At 48.1% G+C, this 15,000-nt stretch overlaps 1 protein-coding gene across 1 annotated transcript in view; it reads left to right on the top strand.

Annotated features, from left to right (window-relative positions):
- Positions 1 to 15,000, top strand: part of cog5 (component of oligomeric golgi complex 5) — a 78,323-nt gene that overhangs the window by 50,829 nt on the left and 12,494 nt on the right. Inside the window, exons 11-16 of the mRNA XM_031583273.1 lie at positions 1,289 to 1,370; positions 5,845 to 6,031; positions 9,237 to 9,398; positions 9,548 to 9,647; positions 13,142 to 13,252; positions 14,631 to 14,693. Coding sequence (XP_031439133.1) covers positions 1,289 to 1,370; positions 5,845 to 6,031; positions 9,237 to 9,398; positions 9,548 to 9,647; positions 13,142 to 13,252; positions 14,631 to 14,693 — 705 coding nt within the window. The remainder of the gene's footprint in view (positions 1 to 1,288; positions 1,371 to 5,844; positions 6,032 to 9,236; positions 9,399 to 9,547; positions 9,648 to 13,141; positions 13,253 to 14,630; positions 14,694 to 15,000) is intronic.

Here is a 15,000-nt window from a genome sequence, read left to right as displayed (position 1 = left end):
CACACACTCTCACTCACACACACTCTCACTCACACACACTCTCACTCACACACACACACACACACTCACACACACACTTACTCACACACACACACACACACACACACACACTCACACTCACACTCACACTCACACTCACACTCACACTCACACACTCACACACCCACACACCCACACTCACACACACACTCACTCACTCTCACACACAGACACACACACACAAGCCCCCCCCCCCCCCCTTACTCTTCATTAGGTTAACAGTGGAGGTTGAGGCATTATTAAGGCATCCATGGGACCTATGTGGGGCTGATGACAGGGTGAAGATGCCCGGCTCCTCCTCTGCCTCTTTAATTGCCTGCTCCTATCGCCCCTCCACCACACCCCACCCCACCCCCACCCTCCTGCCCGTTGCCGCAGGTTACATGCGTAATTGCTCCGCGGGCACGGAGGAAGAGCACATCCATCACCGCGGCAACGTCTGCCGCCCTGCCGCGACGAGCCAATGATGAGCTGTCATCGCTGTCGATGTTGTTATTCATGGGGACCTGTTGCTTTCTTTTTCTTTTTTTTTGCTGTCTCTTTCTTTCAAAAACAGTTACAAAACACACACACACACACACACACACACACACCCACACACACTCACACATACTCCTAATCACACACAGACATGCACACACACACACACACACAAATGTTTTACCCAGAGGGAATTGGTATTAGTGAGGTGCTGGGTTTGTGGCTGTCTTCATCTCCAGTGTCTCTCCCATTTGTGTGTGTGTGTGCTCTACGTTGGCATGTGTGTATGATGCCAGTGTGAACGGTGATGTAAACACACAGAACTGTCACTCGTTGTCATGAGATCCCGTGAGCGGCCTCGAGCCTCCGTAGAGGCCCACAGACAAACGCGGCGAGTGTGAGTAATGGGATTTGTCAGCGCCACGACCACGGAGACGAGCCTCTCCTCCTGCCTCGGTGTTAATCACGGCAGCCCCTCGGATATTTATAAAGTTCACCGGTCCCCAACGCACAGGTGTTGTGACAGACCCTCGTTATTTACCCGCTCGACCTCATCAATGTTTTGGTAATGAGCTAAGAAGGGCAACAAAGATGGGGTTTTTTTTGCGTTTAAAACCTGAAGGTTATTTTCTGTCCCTCAGTTTGAGTTGTGTCTTTGAGCCCTGGGCGGAAGGTGGTGGATGTTCATGTTTTGCCTGTGTGTGTTGGAGCATATCTGTAGCATATCTGGTTTTCCTGACCTCCTGGATGTCTCTTGTCTCCTCTACAGGACGGGCAGCCTGACATCTTATACACCTTCTGGAATTCTGTGACCGGAACGCTGTCCGTGGAATTCCAGAAAGCCACTGCTGGTGAGTGTTCATTTCCCACACTGCACTGCACGGATGACAACTGTTACTGTCCACAACCAGGTATCTGCAACCTACAAGTTAAACAAGTTAAACAAGTTAGTCAAGTTATTTTGAGTTGGTCTGTAGTTGGTAGTTTGGTTGTTGTAAGTATTTCAGTTGGGTCAGCTATTGTACTCTCTATCTGTCTCTGTTTATGGGCTGTAGGCTCTAATAGGCAGTGTGTTTGTTTTTGGTATTAGGACAGCTTGAGGTGTGTGTGTGTGTGTGTGTATGTGTGTGTGTGTGTGTGTGTGGGGGTGTGAGAGAGAGAGTGTGTGTGTGTGTGTGTGTGTGTCCGGTGTGTTTGTGTGTGTGTGTTTGCGTGTGTGTGTGTGTGTGGGGTGTGTGTGTGTGTGTGTGTGTGTGTGTGTGTGTGTGTGTGTGTGTGTGTGTGTGTGTGTGTTTGCGTGTGTGGCCCCTCTGCACACAGTCTGCATCTGGCTCGATCACGTCTCCTGTCGACTTGGCGCCCTTGTTCCCTGCGGCTTCTGGAGTCAGCCGTGTCTGCTTTGATGTCTCCAGCGTTTGGACTCTGCCCTGATCCTGATTCCCCCCCCCCCCCCCCCCCTTTTAACGTCATCCTCCTCCTTCTGTATCCTGACAAAAGGCTGGCCTCTCCTCTCATTTTTCCCAGCTTCTCTTCACTCTCTCTCTCTGACACCAACACCCCCAAACACATACACACCACCACCACCCACCCACCCAGACACCCTACTCTTTTGGGAGGGGTGGGGAGGACTGTTTTGATTCTTCCCTTTAGTGGAGGAGGGATAATTCTTCTCTTTCTATTTGTAGGTGAGAAGTGGGAGTGTTTTTCAAGTCTCTGAATGTGTGTGTGTGCGTGTGTGCGTATGTGTGTGTGTGTGTGTTTGTGTGCGTGCGCATGTTTACTTTCACTAGCCTTATGGAGCCAGTATTTCTCCCTGCATGTAAACACACTGTCTCTGTCTCTGTCTCTCGCTTGTCTTTTTCTCTAGGTTGGGTTGAGTCTGTGTGTGTGAGTGTGTCTGTGTGTGAGTATGTCTGTGTGTGCTTTATTATTTTAATAACCAGGCATCTTAGATGTCCTGCTGTTTTTCTTGAGGTCTCAGAGGAACCCGAGTGATTATCTGGTTATCCAAGCAGCAAATGTAGAAAACGGACACCAGCAAACACACACCGACTCTGATATACACCAGCAAACACACACTGACTCTGCTATACACCAGCAAACACACACTGACTCTGCTATACACCAGCAAACACACACTGACTCTGGTATACACTCCTCAAATCTAGTCAGACTTGAGTTTCATCATTACCGCTTGTTGGTCTTTGAATGGTTTACTCCCTAGTTACTGACTGCTAATGTGCTCAGCATGTCTCTCTGAGGGAGATGAAATGTTATGTTTATCAGTCCAGTCATTAAATACTGCAGTGTAGTGTACTGCTACAGTTAGCACCACAACTGCCTACTTGACTGACCCAACAAGGTCAAGTTTATTTACATTTTTTTGTAAGAAAAAAATGAAAATAATCAACATTGGCACGTGGAAGTTGATCAGGTCAGACTAATTTTAAGGAAATAAATGACCACTCCGAGCACCTTCGTCAAGCCGCCACCTCCCTCCCCTTGTCGGCGATATTTTGCCATGCTTCTTGTCTTGCTCTCGCAGCGGTGGCGGTGTTGGATTTTGCCATGATTATTTTTCATAAGCGTTCATAATAATCTCCTGCTCGTCAGTGGTGAAAAAAGACGCTCTTTCTTTAAATTTTGGTTGCCATTATACTCCGTTAGAAAATCATGGTTTCGGTGATCGACGCTTCCCACTTTTGAAGTAGGATGGGCACGCGCAATTATCCTGATAACTGAAGTCTGGTTTGAATTAACAAGATAGTTTGAGCGCGGATCAGCCTTTGAGAAACCGAGATAGCCTGACTTCAATCATCGGGTTAATTTAAGCTGGCTAATAGGACATTTGATCGACTTAGTTGAACCACGTACGAGGAACGGGGCCCAGGTCAGACTCATTAAGGAAATCAACGACCACTCCGAGCACCTTCATCAATTAACCCAGCACGCCCAAATGCATTGATCCCGGCCTGTTGTTATCGTGAGTTAATGAGGTCTTCAATTCACTTGCTCTGATCAATAGAAAGCAATCAGGGAGGCCCTGCATTACTACTTAGGCTCCGCTTGTTCTGGGTTTAATTTTTCTAACTCTTTTATCAAACTCAGATCTACACTCCTTGGGTGCTCTCTTGGTTGGTTCACGATGCACGGCTGAAAGGCCTTCCTCATGGGCCTGCTTGAAGCAGAATTGAGCTACCTGTTCTGTGTGTTTACACATAAGTGGAGAATAGCAAACTGTCTGAATGCCACTGAAAATCATTGTGTCACTTTTTATGTACTTTGGAAACACCCTTAAAACAAGATACAATGGGACCAACCTGGGAAAAGCAGAATATATGACACATATGTTACAGACATCTCATGACTAATTTGCAGCACACATACAGTATATTACACCTTTCCTAACTTGCACTTCCTCTCCCTTCCTCTTCCTGTCTCTACCTCTCCTTATCCTTCCTCTAATGCTATCTCCTTTGTTTATTGTTATACTAGGTCTCTATTGCTTGTAGCTTGACTGTTCTCTCCTTTGTATGACGCTTTGGATAAAAGCGTCTGCTAAATGACTAAATGTAAATGCATTACACATATGTTACAGACGTCTCATGACTAATTTGCAGCACACATTACACATTGGTTATAGACATCTCACGACTAATGGCACGCTGTTGACACTTGTAGCACATATACACCACCATCACACCACATGGAATGATGCATTGATAAAGGTACTGGAGCACACAAGACTGTGTTTATATAAACGGCTTAGACGAGGCATTATTGCACAGTACTGTAGTGTTATATGTTGTGTTAGTACAGCCTTTTGAAGTTGATGATGGTGCTTCCCCCAGCCCTCTTTAGGCATATTACTGGTACTAGTATGGCACCGTGGATGTCTGTGGTAATACAGATCATGTTTAAAGATGCCAGCAGCCCTTCTTACCCATACACACTCATAGATGTAGGTATAGGTAGATGTGTGTGTGTTTGTGTGTGTGTGTGTGTGTGTGTGTGTGTGTGTATATATATATAGGTAGTTATATATATGTCTGTGTGTATATGTAGGTGTGTCTGTGTGTGTATACAGTATGTATGTATGTCGCTCATACATCAGGTAAGACGATATGTCCTTTTTCCAGCCCGACCCACCCATACCACTCCAGCTGAAAGCCTTGTTATTCCACGCTTAGGTCCCAAGCCTCTCTGCCGCATCAGTATTCCACTGCAGTGGCCATCTCCCTCGTCTTACACACACACACACACACACACACACACACACACACACACGGCACGAAATAAGTCTACATTTACATTTTCATTTGCTTCCAGATGGCTGATCCTGCTCCTGCAAGACGCCCAGTGGCAACAGCTCATTTAACATCCAAAGAATCTCCTCCAAATGTGCATTAAACACCAGACCTGTTCAATTATGCATGCACCAATTCAATCGCACAAAATATCTCGCAAAAAAAATCCCCCAGCACAACAGTCTGCATAATATCCATAATGAGCGATTAATCAGTCATAAAGTTGAGTCATTATCATATTAATGATGCCGTATATTCAGAAACGTTTCCACCTGTGATTTTCTTTCATCTTTTTATTATGTCGGGGAACGAGGGGTAAAAAAAACCTCCCTTTATGTCTCTCCTTGTCTTATTCGCTGGCATTGTCTGGGGACTCTTGGATAATGGAAATCAAGATTTTCAAGCTCATTGAAGCGCAAAGAGTGGATTTGTTTCCCTGAGTAACTGTAACACAGTCATGGGTTTTTGCACCCAAGTGTAATCTTGAGAGCCGGAGCTGCAAGGTGTTATTTTGTGGGTTGTTCATGTTTGGTTTCTCTCTTAAAAAAAATATATATATATAATGAGACAAAGACAAATGTAAGATTATTTAGTCCCTCGGCACTGGTGACTGAAGGGCAGGGGGTCACGCCCGTGTGTGTGTGTGTGTGTGTGTGTGTATGTGTGTGTATCTGTCCACTGTGTGCTGATGCAGTCCAGGACTTTGTTAGATGTCAGGTTCACTGGTCACTGGGTCTGGAGGGATTGACAGAGGGCTTCTTCATCGTTCATGGGTGACAGGGAGGATGTTTCATCTTTTCGTCAAGGACATAAACCAGAGCTCCACATGTGTGCCACGTCTTTTTGAACTTCCTCCGCTTCCTCTGCGTTGTTCTCTTGTTCTTGTCCATCTATGCCTGAATATTGTCATCACCTCGACTATGTAGGGAAAGAAAAGATAATGATATGATTTTCACCTTTCTTACCTATTCTCTTTTGTCTGTGTGTGTGTTTGTGTGTGTGTGTGTCTGCCCCACAGACTCCACCTTCCTGAAGCAGGCATTGGAAGGGGAGTACCCTAAGTTACTGAGGCTGTACAACGAGCTGTGGAAGCGCCTGCAGCTGTACAGCGCCAGCATCCAGGGAGGGCTGGACCTGCCCGTGGAGCTGCCTCCCTCCGAAACCGACTCCCAGGACCTCTTCACTCAAACCAAGCAGGACTACGAGTGAGTGCATCCCCCCTACCCCCCTAGGCTCACCTAAAGCTACTGTAGTCCCTACACATACACATACACACTCCACACACACACATACACACGAACATGCAAACCCACACATACTGGCACACAAAGACAGAACATACTCTTTCAAAGACAAGGCTCAAATCTTTGGAACCAGGTCCATTGATTTCATGTGGTGACGCACAAAGTGTAAGTGGTTGCTATTTAGATATTCTCCGCTTGTGGTCCTTTTCTTGCACTGTTCAAAGTGTGTTACTTCATATGGTATTTTACCAAGTTCTGTTTTATTCAAATGTCCCCTCCTAACTTTATAAGATTTAATAAAACGTAATAGAAATTGCCTCCATGATTTAAATACAATGGCCTCATAACCTGCCTGGGTGTTCCTGCAGTTACAAACAGCGTTGTAAAAACTCTATCAACCCGTCAATGCCACATTTCGACCATAAAACTACAGTGCAGGGTTTTCGGTCATCCTCTATCTGTTCTCCAAAAGTGCAAACATCATGAGTGCCAAGTGTTTAGTGTCTTCAGAAGCCAACTCAATCCCCCATAGCAGAGCAAACACAAACACCAGCATCTCGCCATTTTGTCGAAGCGGTCTGTGCCGACTGAAGAGACACCTCAGAGAATCTCAATTGCGCGCTTTATTTTCTGACTCGTCGCCTAAACCCCACACCCCTCCCCACCCAACACAAACACACACACACACACACACACACACACACACACACACACACACCCTCCTATCCTGAAAAAGCCTCATTGAGATGTTTTAACGCAGCAGGCAACCGACAATTAAGGCCCAATGCCATCATTGCGCCTCATCATAAACTGTCAAAAGTGGTTTTGTGCACAGAATGGCAAGCGAGTTTGGCAGCAGCAGTAAGGGAAGGGCAGCCCCCTTTTTTGTGGCAGGCACTCCTGAAAGTGCCCCCGAAATATGTGCAGAATAAGCAGACTTTAAAGGGAGACGGCCCTGGAACGAACCCAAAAATTGAGTAGTAGTTTAGGTGAAGGTGATTTGCCTGGCGTAAAGAGAGAGATTTGGCACGTTCGCCCGACGAATGCGAAAAAATGTGAGAGGCGGAACTGATAGGGAGCAGTGGAGAGAAAAGAAATAAAAGGCAGGCAGAAAAAGACTCTATGCTGTGACTTTCTTGTAGTGTGACCCTCTCCCTGGTCTTTTGAGAGAGCAGTGGTGGATATACCAGGTGGAAGTTCAACGTCAGAAGGCCATTGACCCGTGCTATTGTCACTCTATTCTCTCGGGGCTCAATTCAAATTCCCCCTTGACCTTCAGGTTGGAGGGACCCTTGTTTCGTGTTTGGGATATTTCGACTAAGTGGAAAGCGACATCTCCAAGGCAGATGCGGGTTTAGAGTGTTGCATGAGTCACTGTGTATTAATGTAGAGCTGGTGAGCTCCACAGGATGACAGCTGAGGGGCCACGCGGTCAGTCATTTTCTCCGTGGCCGAGCTCAGATACTGGGACCCTCCAGGCCTCTGACCTGACCCTAACAACATCCACCACCCAAACCTCCATCTCACCTGCCACCTCACCTCCACCCCCTCCTCCGCCCCCAAGCCATTGCCAAGGAGATAATCCGCCATGTCATCTTGTCGTGAGTTTCCGACCTGGAGGCAAAATGTCTCTCCCACTGGATCAGCCTAATTGTGTGGCTCCTGCTTGCTGCTTCCTCCTGTATCCTGTAACAGTATCCTCCTCTTCCTCACGTGTTCCTTCCTTCCTTCGTTCATTCTCTCTCTAATGACCCCTGTGCACTCCCCTCTCCCTACCTCCCTGCCTGCCTCTCTCTTTCTTTCTTTCTCCCCCCCCCCACTCCAATCCCCATGCTCTTTCAGTCTTTCAGCTCTTTCTGCTTCTACCTCTCCCTCTCTCTCTGCCCTATGTTCTTTCGCTCTTGTCTTTTCCCTCTGTCTTTTAGATGACCCTTTCAGGTCAGCCAGTCTTGAACCTGTAATTAGGGGAGTGCAGTGCAGTGCAGTGCAGTGCTGGGAGGAAGTGGCTCTGGCTTTGTGTGTCCCTGGGCTCCTGCCTCAGTCAGTTGAAAAGCCCTCTGAAGATTTTTACTGTCTACTGAAGGTTCACAGACCACACACACTCACACTCACACACACTCACACTCACACACACACTCACACACACTCACACTCACACTCACTCACACACACACACACACACACTCACACACATTCACACACGTTCACCCACACCCACACCCACACCCACACCCACACACACACACAGGGGACAGAGTGAGGAGTGACTGTGAAAAGACTGTATACGACAATAAAAAGAACAGTGACCCCAGGCAGAGGAAGGGAATGGTAATTCTGACTGAAAGAGGGAGAGACTCCGGAGAAAGAGAGGTGTAAAGAACGGACAGTGATTGGATGGAAAAGGTGAGGCGAACAGCAGTCTGAGCCTCTTCCCTGCTCTGAGTCTGAGCTTTTTCCCCACTCCGGCTCCTAAACCGTGATGTGATTGAAGACGCTAACCTCCCAATTAGCATCGTGTCTCCTGATCGGGGGGCTTTCGTCATTCCACGCCTGGATATCGCCCTCGCATGATAAAAGGGTGGCAGCTCGGAGAAAAGCCGGCGGCTGTACAGTAGCCTGTCTTTGTTTGTGAGCGTAATGCAGTGAGACGGGAGGGGTTGGTTGGGGAGGGATGGGGTAAATCTAGTGCCCCCTGGGCGGGTTCTAATTGTCAGGAAAAGAGAGCGACTCGCTTGAACCGTGAACCTCTGCACATTAGGGTTTTAATGAGAAACTGAAAACAGTGCGCACACAGGCAAATTTGTGTAATTACATCAAGCAGAGTTGGGTCATCTGATGAAAACTAATCATCTCGTAAGAAACAGAAGATACACGGACAAATATTCATCCTGTTGTTCTTTTAAAACTGCTTAAGCATTAATATCAGTTGTCATGCCCCATTGTATAAGCAGACAGTATAAGTGATTTTGTAATTTTGATTATGTCTGATACATTGATTTGTGTACTACTAAAAGCTTTGGCTTATATGCCTGTACCGTTAGTACAGTATGCTTTCAGTGACACTGTTTTTGCTATCTATGCCCTGTCATTGCTTTTGCCAACATCTGTTATATATGCTCTATTTCATTTTAAATATGTGAATATTTGCATTCATATTTGGTTCCAGCCCAGAGAAGGCTTTGAAGGATTCTCTTCAGCCCTATGAGGCTGCCTATCTCTCCAAGTCCCTATCACGCCTCTTTGACCCCATAAACCTGGTCTTCCCGCAGGGGGGGCGCAACCCCCCCTCCAATGACGAGCTGGACAGCATCATCAAGACCATAGCCAGGTGAGAGGACACTTCAATCCCATCCTCATGACCCAAACTGCGGCGTGAATGATCAGCAAATGTACTGATTGGCCTTCTACTATTCTGCTTCTCTCTCTCTCTCTCTCTCTCTCTCTCTCTCTCTCTCTCTCTCTCTCCCTCCCCCCCAGCGAGCTCAACGTGGCCTCTGTGGATCCCAGTCTAACCGTGGCTGTGGCTAAGAACGCCGCCAAGACGGTGCAGCTCTTCTGTGTGAAGTCAGAGCAACTGGTGAGTGTGAGGTGATGCCGGCTCTTCATTTCCTGTTCACATCTGCCTTCATCCAATACAGCTGAGAGAACATTGCATGTTTCCCTTCCTGTGCACCCTCAGAACTACATACAAACTCACAGACCTGTATTATTGAACATCATTTTACCAGTGCATTTCAGTAAATTTCCATAATGGGAAAATATTTGATATGCTCCGTAATGTTACAGCGTTTTTTTATGATACATTGCTGTGAACAACAGACAACAGTTGGAATTGCAAGATTTTGAGCTTTGTTTTGTAAAGAGGGGCTAACTTGAACTGCGGTGAACTGCCCTGCCAAATGGATCCGTGTGGGGTGGTGTTGTAAAAGCTCCGTCTGTGAGAGCGACAGCTAAGTGGGAATGAGTGTGCCCCGAGGCTCACTCCACCTGCTGCGAAAGGGAAGAGCAGGCAGAGTCATCGCCACCACCACCATCAGCAGATGGCAGAGCGCAGCTGGCCTTCCACCGGCCCACGGAGCCAGAGGCACTGGGGTTAGAGTTACTAGCCGTTGTCCGTTAGCGTCCTGGGATGCCGGTCCGTTGCTATTCTTTTCTCCCCGCCAGGCGCTACGGATCAGGTTCCGTGGTATCGGAGCCTGCTTCTGGTTATGCGCTCTTATGAGAAGTGGGTCGGCCGCTCGCATCGCAGGCGACGACGTCGGTGTTCGAGCGCTGATCCGAAATCAATGAACACAGCGCTCCGTGTCCCCGAATCTGATCCAGCTCTGGTTTGTAGTTTGCAGAGGTCGTCCGAATCGTTTATTTTCTGATTTTCTCCACCTCTCTACAAGCCACAAACTGGCAGCCAACAAGGATGCGTAGTATTTCTCTTTGGCAAGACGACAGTGTTTACATACATGTCCCTGTACAACACCCTCAGTGGCAGTTACCTAAGCATCAGATGTCTATTCGAGACAGAAGACATGTATTCAATCATTTCACCCTTTTCACTTCGGCATCCTGCTGTCGTTACCATAGGAGGTGGGAGTATTCCATACTTCTTGACCCAACATGACCCGATTGCCCTTTTTAGCTTCCTTACATTGATCACAACAGACCGGTCCTTAAGGTAAATCCACAGCTCGCCTGATTGCGGCTGTTTAGGCGTAATCAGTGTGTGATTGGATTGTACTTATCTCTCTGTGTTGAGGCGGTGGCTGATTAATGGAAAGGCCTGCTTAAGCCCCTCACCCTTGTGGACATTCATTACGGGCACAGCCTCTGTTCTCTCCGGCTGACCAGATGCTGTATCGAGCGGGAGGCCGGATCCCTTGGGGGGAGGGGTGGGAGGGGGGTAAAGGAGAGGGAACGGGAGGAGCCGAGCGTCCCTGCACTGGTATTTCAGGATCGAACTTCCGGGAGTCTTTAGAAAAGCAGAGTATGGTGTACAGGGAAATGGAAATCGGAAACAAAAGGTTTTACAAAAGGTTTTACAAAAGGTGTTTTTGAAGCTGAAGTTTAGTTGCAAATTTACAAAAAAAAAAAAGAGAATTGATGGTATAACTGAAAGGCAACAGGTGCCCCAAAAACTGAAATGGTCCATTAAGGCCAATAGTAGAAGACCTTTTGCAAAGCTGCAAGCTGCAGCCCAGTGGTGAGTACCATCTGCGTATTACTCTCCATCCCGTGTGAATGTGAAATCGCTTCGGCTTTTTAACCCGCTCCGTCCGGCACACACGCTGGGAAAATAATTCCTCCTTTTTAAATCTGCAGCAGTGTGTGGGGGCCCCACGCTGAGAACATGGCCAGAGCGCTCTCTGTTCCTCCGAAGAGCCGTGGCCCCTGTGGTTAGAGTGTCCCTCTCCCATGCACCCCCCTCTGGTTAAAGTCCCCTGGGACATTTCCCATGATGCATCTCTGTTCCAAGTGGGGAATGATTAAATAATGCCAATCCACCTTGGCTATTCCCCGACTGGCCACTGTACCTATTTTACATTGTTCCACCCTTGGCAGGTCCCGAGATGAGCCCCCCTGCCTCTTGCTTCCCTCTGGTGGCATGACTGATCAGCTCACATCTCAGCCAGACTCCTCTCCGTAGATCACATGGGCCTGGAGCTCCAGCACACACCTGACATTGGATGCACAGGAGCACTGTGATGGCAGCCTCTCTGTCTCTCTTTCTCTCTCTCTTTCTTTCTTCATCTCTTTCTCTCTCTTTGTCTGTCTGTCAGTCTCGTCTCATGCAGTCTCGTTTTCGCAGTCTGCATCTTTCTCCCTCTCCCTCTCCCTCCCTCTCTCTCTCCCTCTCTCTCTCCCTCTCTCTCCCTCTCTCTCTCCCTCCCTCTCTCTCCCTCTCTCTCTGGTGACTCACCTGAGTACTGGCCTCATTAGGCTGCGGGTGCATCCCCCTCTGGTCCAGAGCGCCTGAGCTGGTTAAATATAGCCCCAGGTGTGAAGGAGCACACACCCTGAGGGCCTCAAACCACCCTCGCCACCAACACACAAATACACACACACACCCCACACACACCCCTCACACACCACTCCTGCACACCTGCTGCCACCTGCTGATGATTAACTGTTGCCGTGCCTTTTTTAGACCGTTGCCATGGCTCCATGTGGCGTTATTTTTTCCCCCTGCACATTCCATCTTCCCTCTGCCACGTCTTTGTTTGCTTCTCTCGCCTCCAAATGTTTTGGGTTGTTTGCTGTTGGTGTGTTTGTTTGTGTTTGTGTTTGTGTTTGTGTTTGTGTTTGTGTTTGTGTTTGTGTTTGACTGTTCCAAGGATTTAAAGCCCTGTGGTGTGCCTCTGTTGTCAACAGAGAATTGACAGTTTGGTCTCTTAGTCATGGGGTGTGCACATGTCTGTGATGGTTTGTGTGTGTGTGGGTATGTATGTATGTATGTATGTATGTATGTATGTATGTATGTATGTGCAGCTGTGTGTTTTGAGTGTGTTTGTGTACATTAATGTGTGAAAGTGCACAAGTATGTGTGTGTGTGTGTGTGTGTGTGTGTGTGTGTGTGTGTGTGTGTGTGTGTGTGTGTGTGTGTATGTACGTATGAATATGCATAGAGTGCTTGTGGCAACAGAGACGCCTCCCCTCATTTCTCCCGACTGCCAGCCTCTGCCTGCGTAGAGTCACCGTGGCGACAGCTGCCACCGCCGAGCCCTGACGGACCTGCCACCGCCGAGCCTGTCGTGCGGCCCCCTCTCCCACGGCGCTGCCAAGGACCTGCAGGAGACGGCCTTTCATGTTTACTCCACTGCGGCTCGTGTTGCCTGTTTCAGCGTTTCTACTTGGTCTTTGCTCTCACTTCCCATCGCTGCTTTGGACACTTTAGTTGATCTCTCACTCACTCTCTTTTTTTCTCTCTCTCTCTCTCCCCTCTTCCTCTCTCTCTCTCACTCTCTCTCTCTCTCTCTCTCTCTCTCACACACTCTCTCTCTCTCTCTCTCTCTCTCTCTCTCTCTCTCACTATCTCTCTCTCTCTCTCTATCTCCCTCTGTCCCTCTCTCTGTCTCTCAGCTGTGTACCCAGGGCGATGCCAGCCAGGTGATCGGCCCCCTGACTGAAGGCCAGAGGAGGAACATGGGCGTGGTCAACTCTCTGTACCGGCTCCAGCAGGCCGTGGCCAAGGTGAGCATCCAGACGGGCATCTAGTGGATCCAGACTAGGCATCACCGGGGATCCACATTAGTTTCCTCACCAGATTTATGCCCCCCCCACCTCTCTCTCTCTCTCTCTCTCTCTCTCTCTCTCTCTCTCTCTCTCTCATTCTTGGTTCAGTCTTTAAGAGTGTTGAGGGTTAGTAAAAGGTAAAGGCCAGGTATTAAACACATGCTTTTATCCAAAACGATGTAGAGTCAACTTGTACCTTGTAAGTCAAGAGTACTCTTTATAATTAGGGGCAAATCCACTATTCCCACTTGTTTTATTCTGATTAAATTGAATGCTTTTAATCAGTATAGGACCTTCTGTAGCTATAGCCTTGACAGTTCCTGAAGTTCTTGCATCAGAGGATTCCCCCAGCAGCGCTCTGACAAACTCTCACTCAGAAACCTTCACCTGTCTTCACCCTCCCATCGTCCTGAGCTATGGCTCGCACGGCTCGCTCTCCCGTGGATCCTCTCTGCGGATGCATTTGTAGTTTTCCGAGGCGCTCGGTAATCGCGCGGCGGCGGCTATGAGGAGCCGTAACTCACCGCTGCCACCGAGGGGGTTCCTCCGTAGCCGCAGGCAAGCAGAGCAGCGTCGGGGAGGGGAGTGAGGCAGTTCCCCCCCCCCCTCTCAATCGACAGCATTGAGATTACATACAGCTGCCTGAGAGGCCCTCCCCATCCAGCTGGCCTGATTAATGCCATAATAAAGAGAGATTACTTGGCAGTGGAAGGTTTAATCAGGGGTGGCTGCAAGCGGGGGTGGGGGGTAGTGGGGGTGGTGGGGGGGGGACTGCAAGACTGAGGTTGGTGGAAGACAGGAGACAATCAAAGTTTTACCATTGAAATGTTTTGGGTGGGGGGGAATACTCAAATTCTCAAAAGTCGTCAGATGGTCACATCTGTTGTTGCTGATTAGGCCGCTCAGGAAATTTGTGTCTGAAGAGGGGAGAAAAGCAGGCTTGTCACTCAACTGCATGGGGCAAAATAGAATTGTGAATTTATTTGGCTTGAAGTAGACCGTTTCATGGCCGATCTGATTGATAAGGTTCTTAGATGTTGGTTGTAGCTAACTAACCTATTTTTCATTAACTCGGCTCACAAGGTGCACCTTATCACCGTTTGGCACGTGTTCTCCTTTAGGCATTGCCTTGTTATCACGGTATTTTTATATTCCTTTCCAACTGTGGTCATTAAAAATAATTCATGTCTTTAATTACTATTTGTGTGTGTGTGTGTGTGTGTGTGTGTGTGTGTGTGTGTGTGTGTGTGTGTGTGTGTGTGTGTGTGTGTGTGTGTGTGTGTGTGTGTGTGTGTGTGTGTGTGTGTGTGTGTGTGTGTGTGTGTGTGTGTCCCAGGTTATATCCAGTCAAACCGCATTCCCACCTGCTGCTGAACAAGCTCTCACTGCTTCTCTGGAGGTACGGTCTCACTCACACACACACACACACACACACACACACACACACACACAGCAAAAAGTGTGCTCTGTTGGAGACCCTTTTCATCCGGTCTAAGGTCAGAGTTGAGTTGAGCCTGTTTGCTTTGTTCTCATCAAAGTGCATTATGTGAGGAAGCTCGTAGAATGAAGTGGCAGAATACTGATGGAGATGTCATTTACCTCTGTGTGACATTGGAGTGCGGCGGTTAAATACACTCTTCCGCACACAACGCACATGCACACACACACATACACAGCTACACACACGTTGGAAAGAGAGGTAATTA

Source organism: Clupea harengus, chromosome 16 (assembly GCF_900700415.2).
Source record: "Clupea harengus chromosome 16, Ch_v2.0.2, whole genome shotgun sequence".
NCBI classification, from domain to species: Eukaryota; Metazoa; Chordata; class Actinopteri; order Clupeiformes; family Clupeidae; genus Clupea; species Clupea harengus.
The sequence above is the reverse complement of the archived record's forward strand: the minus strand, read 5'-3'. Positions and strand labels throughout refer to the sequence as shown.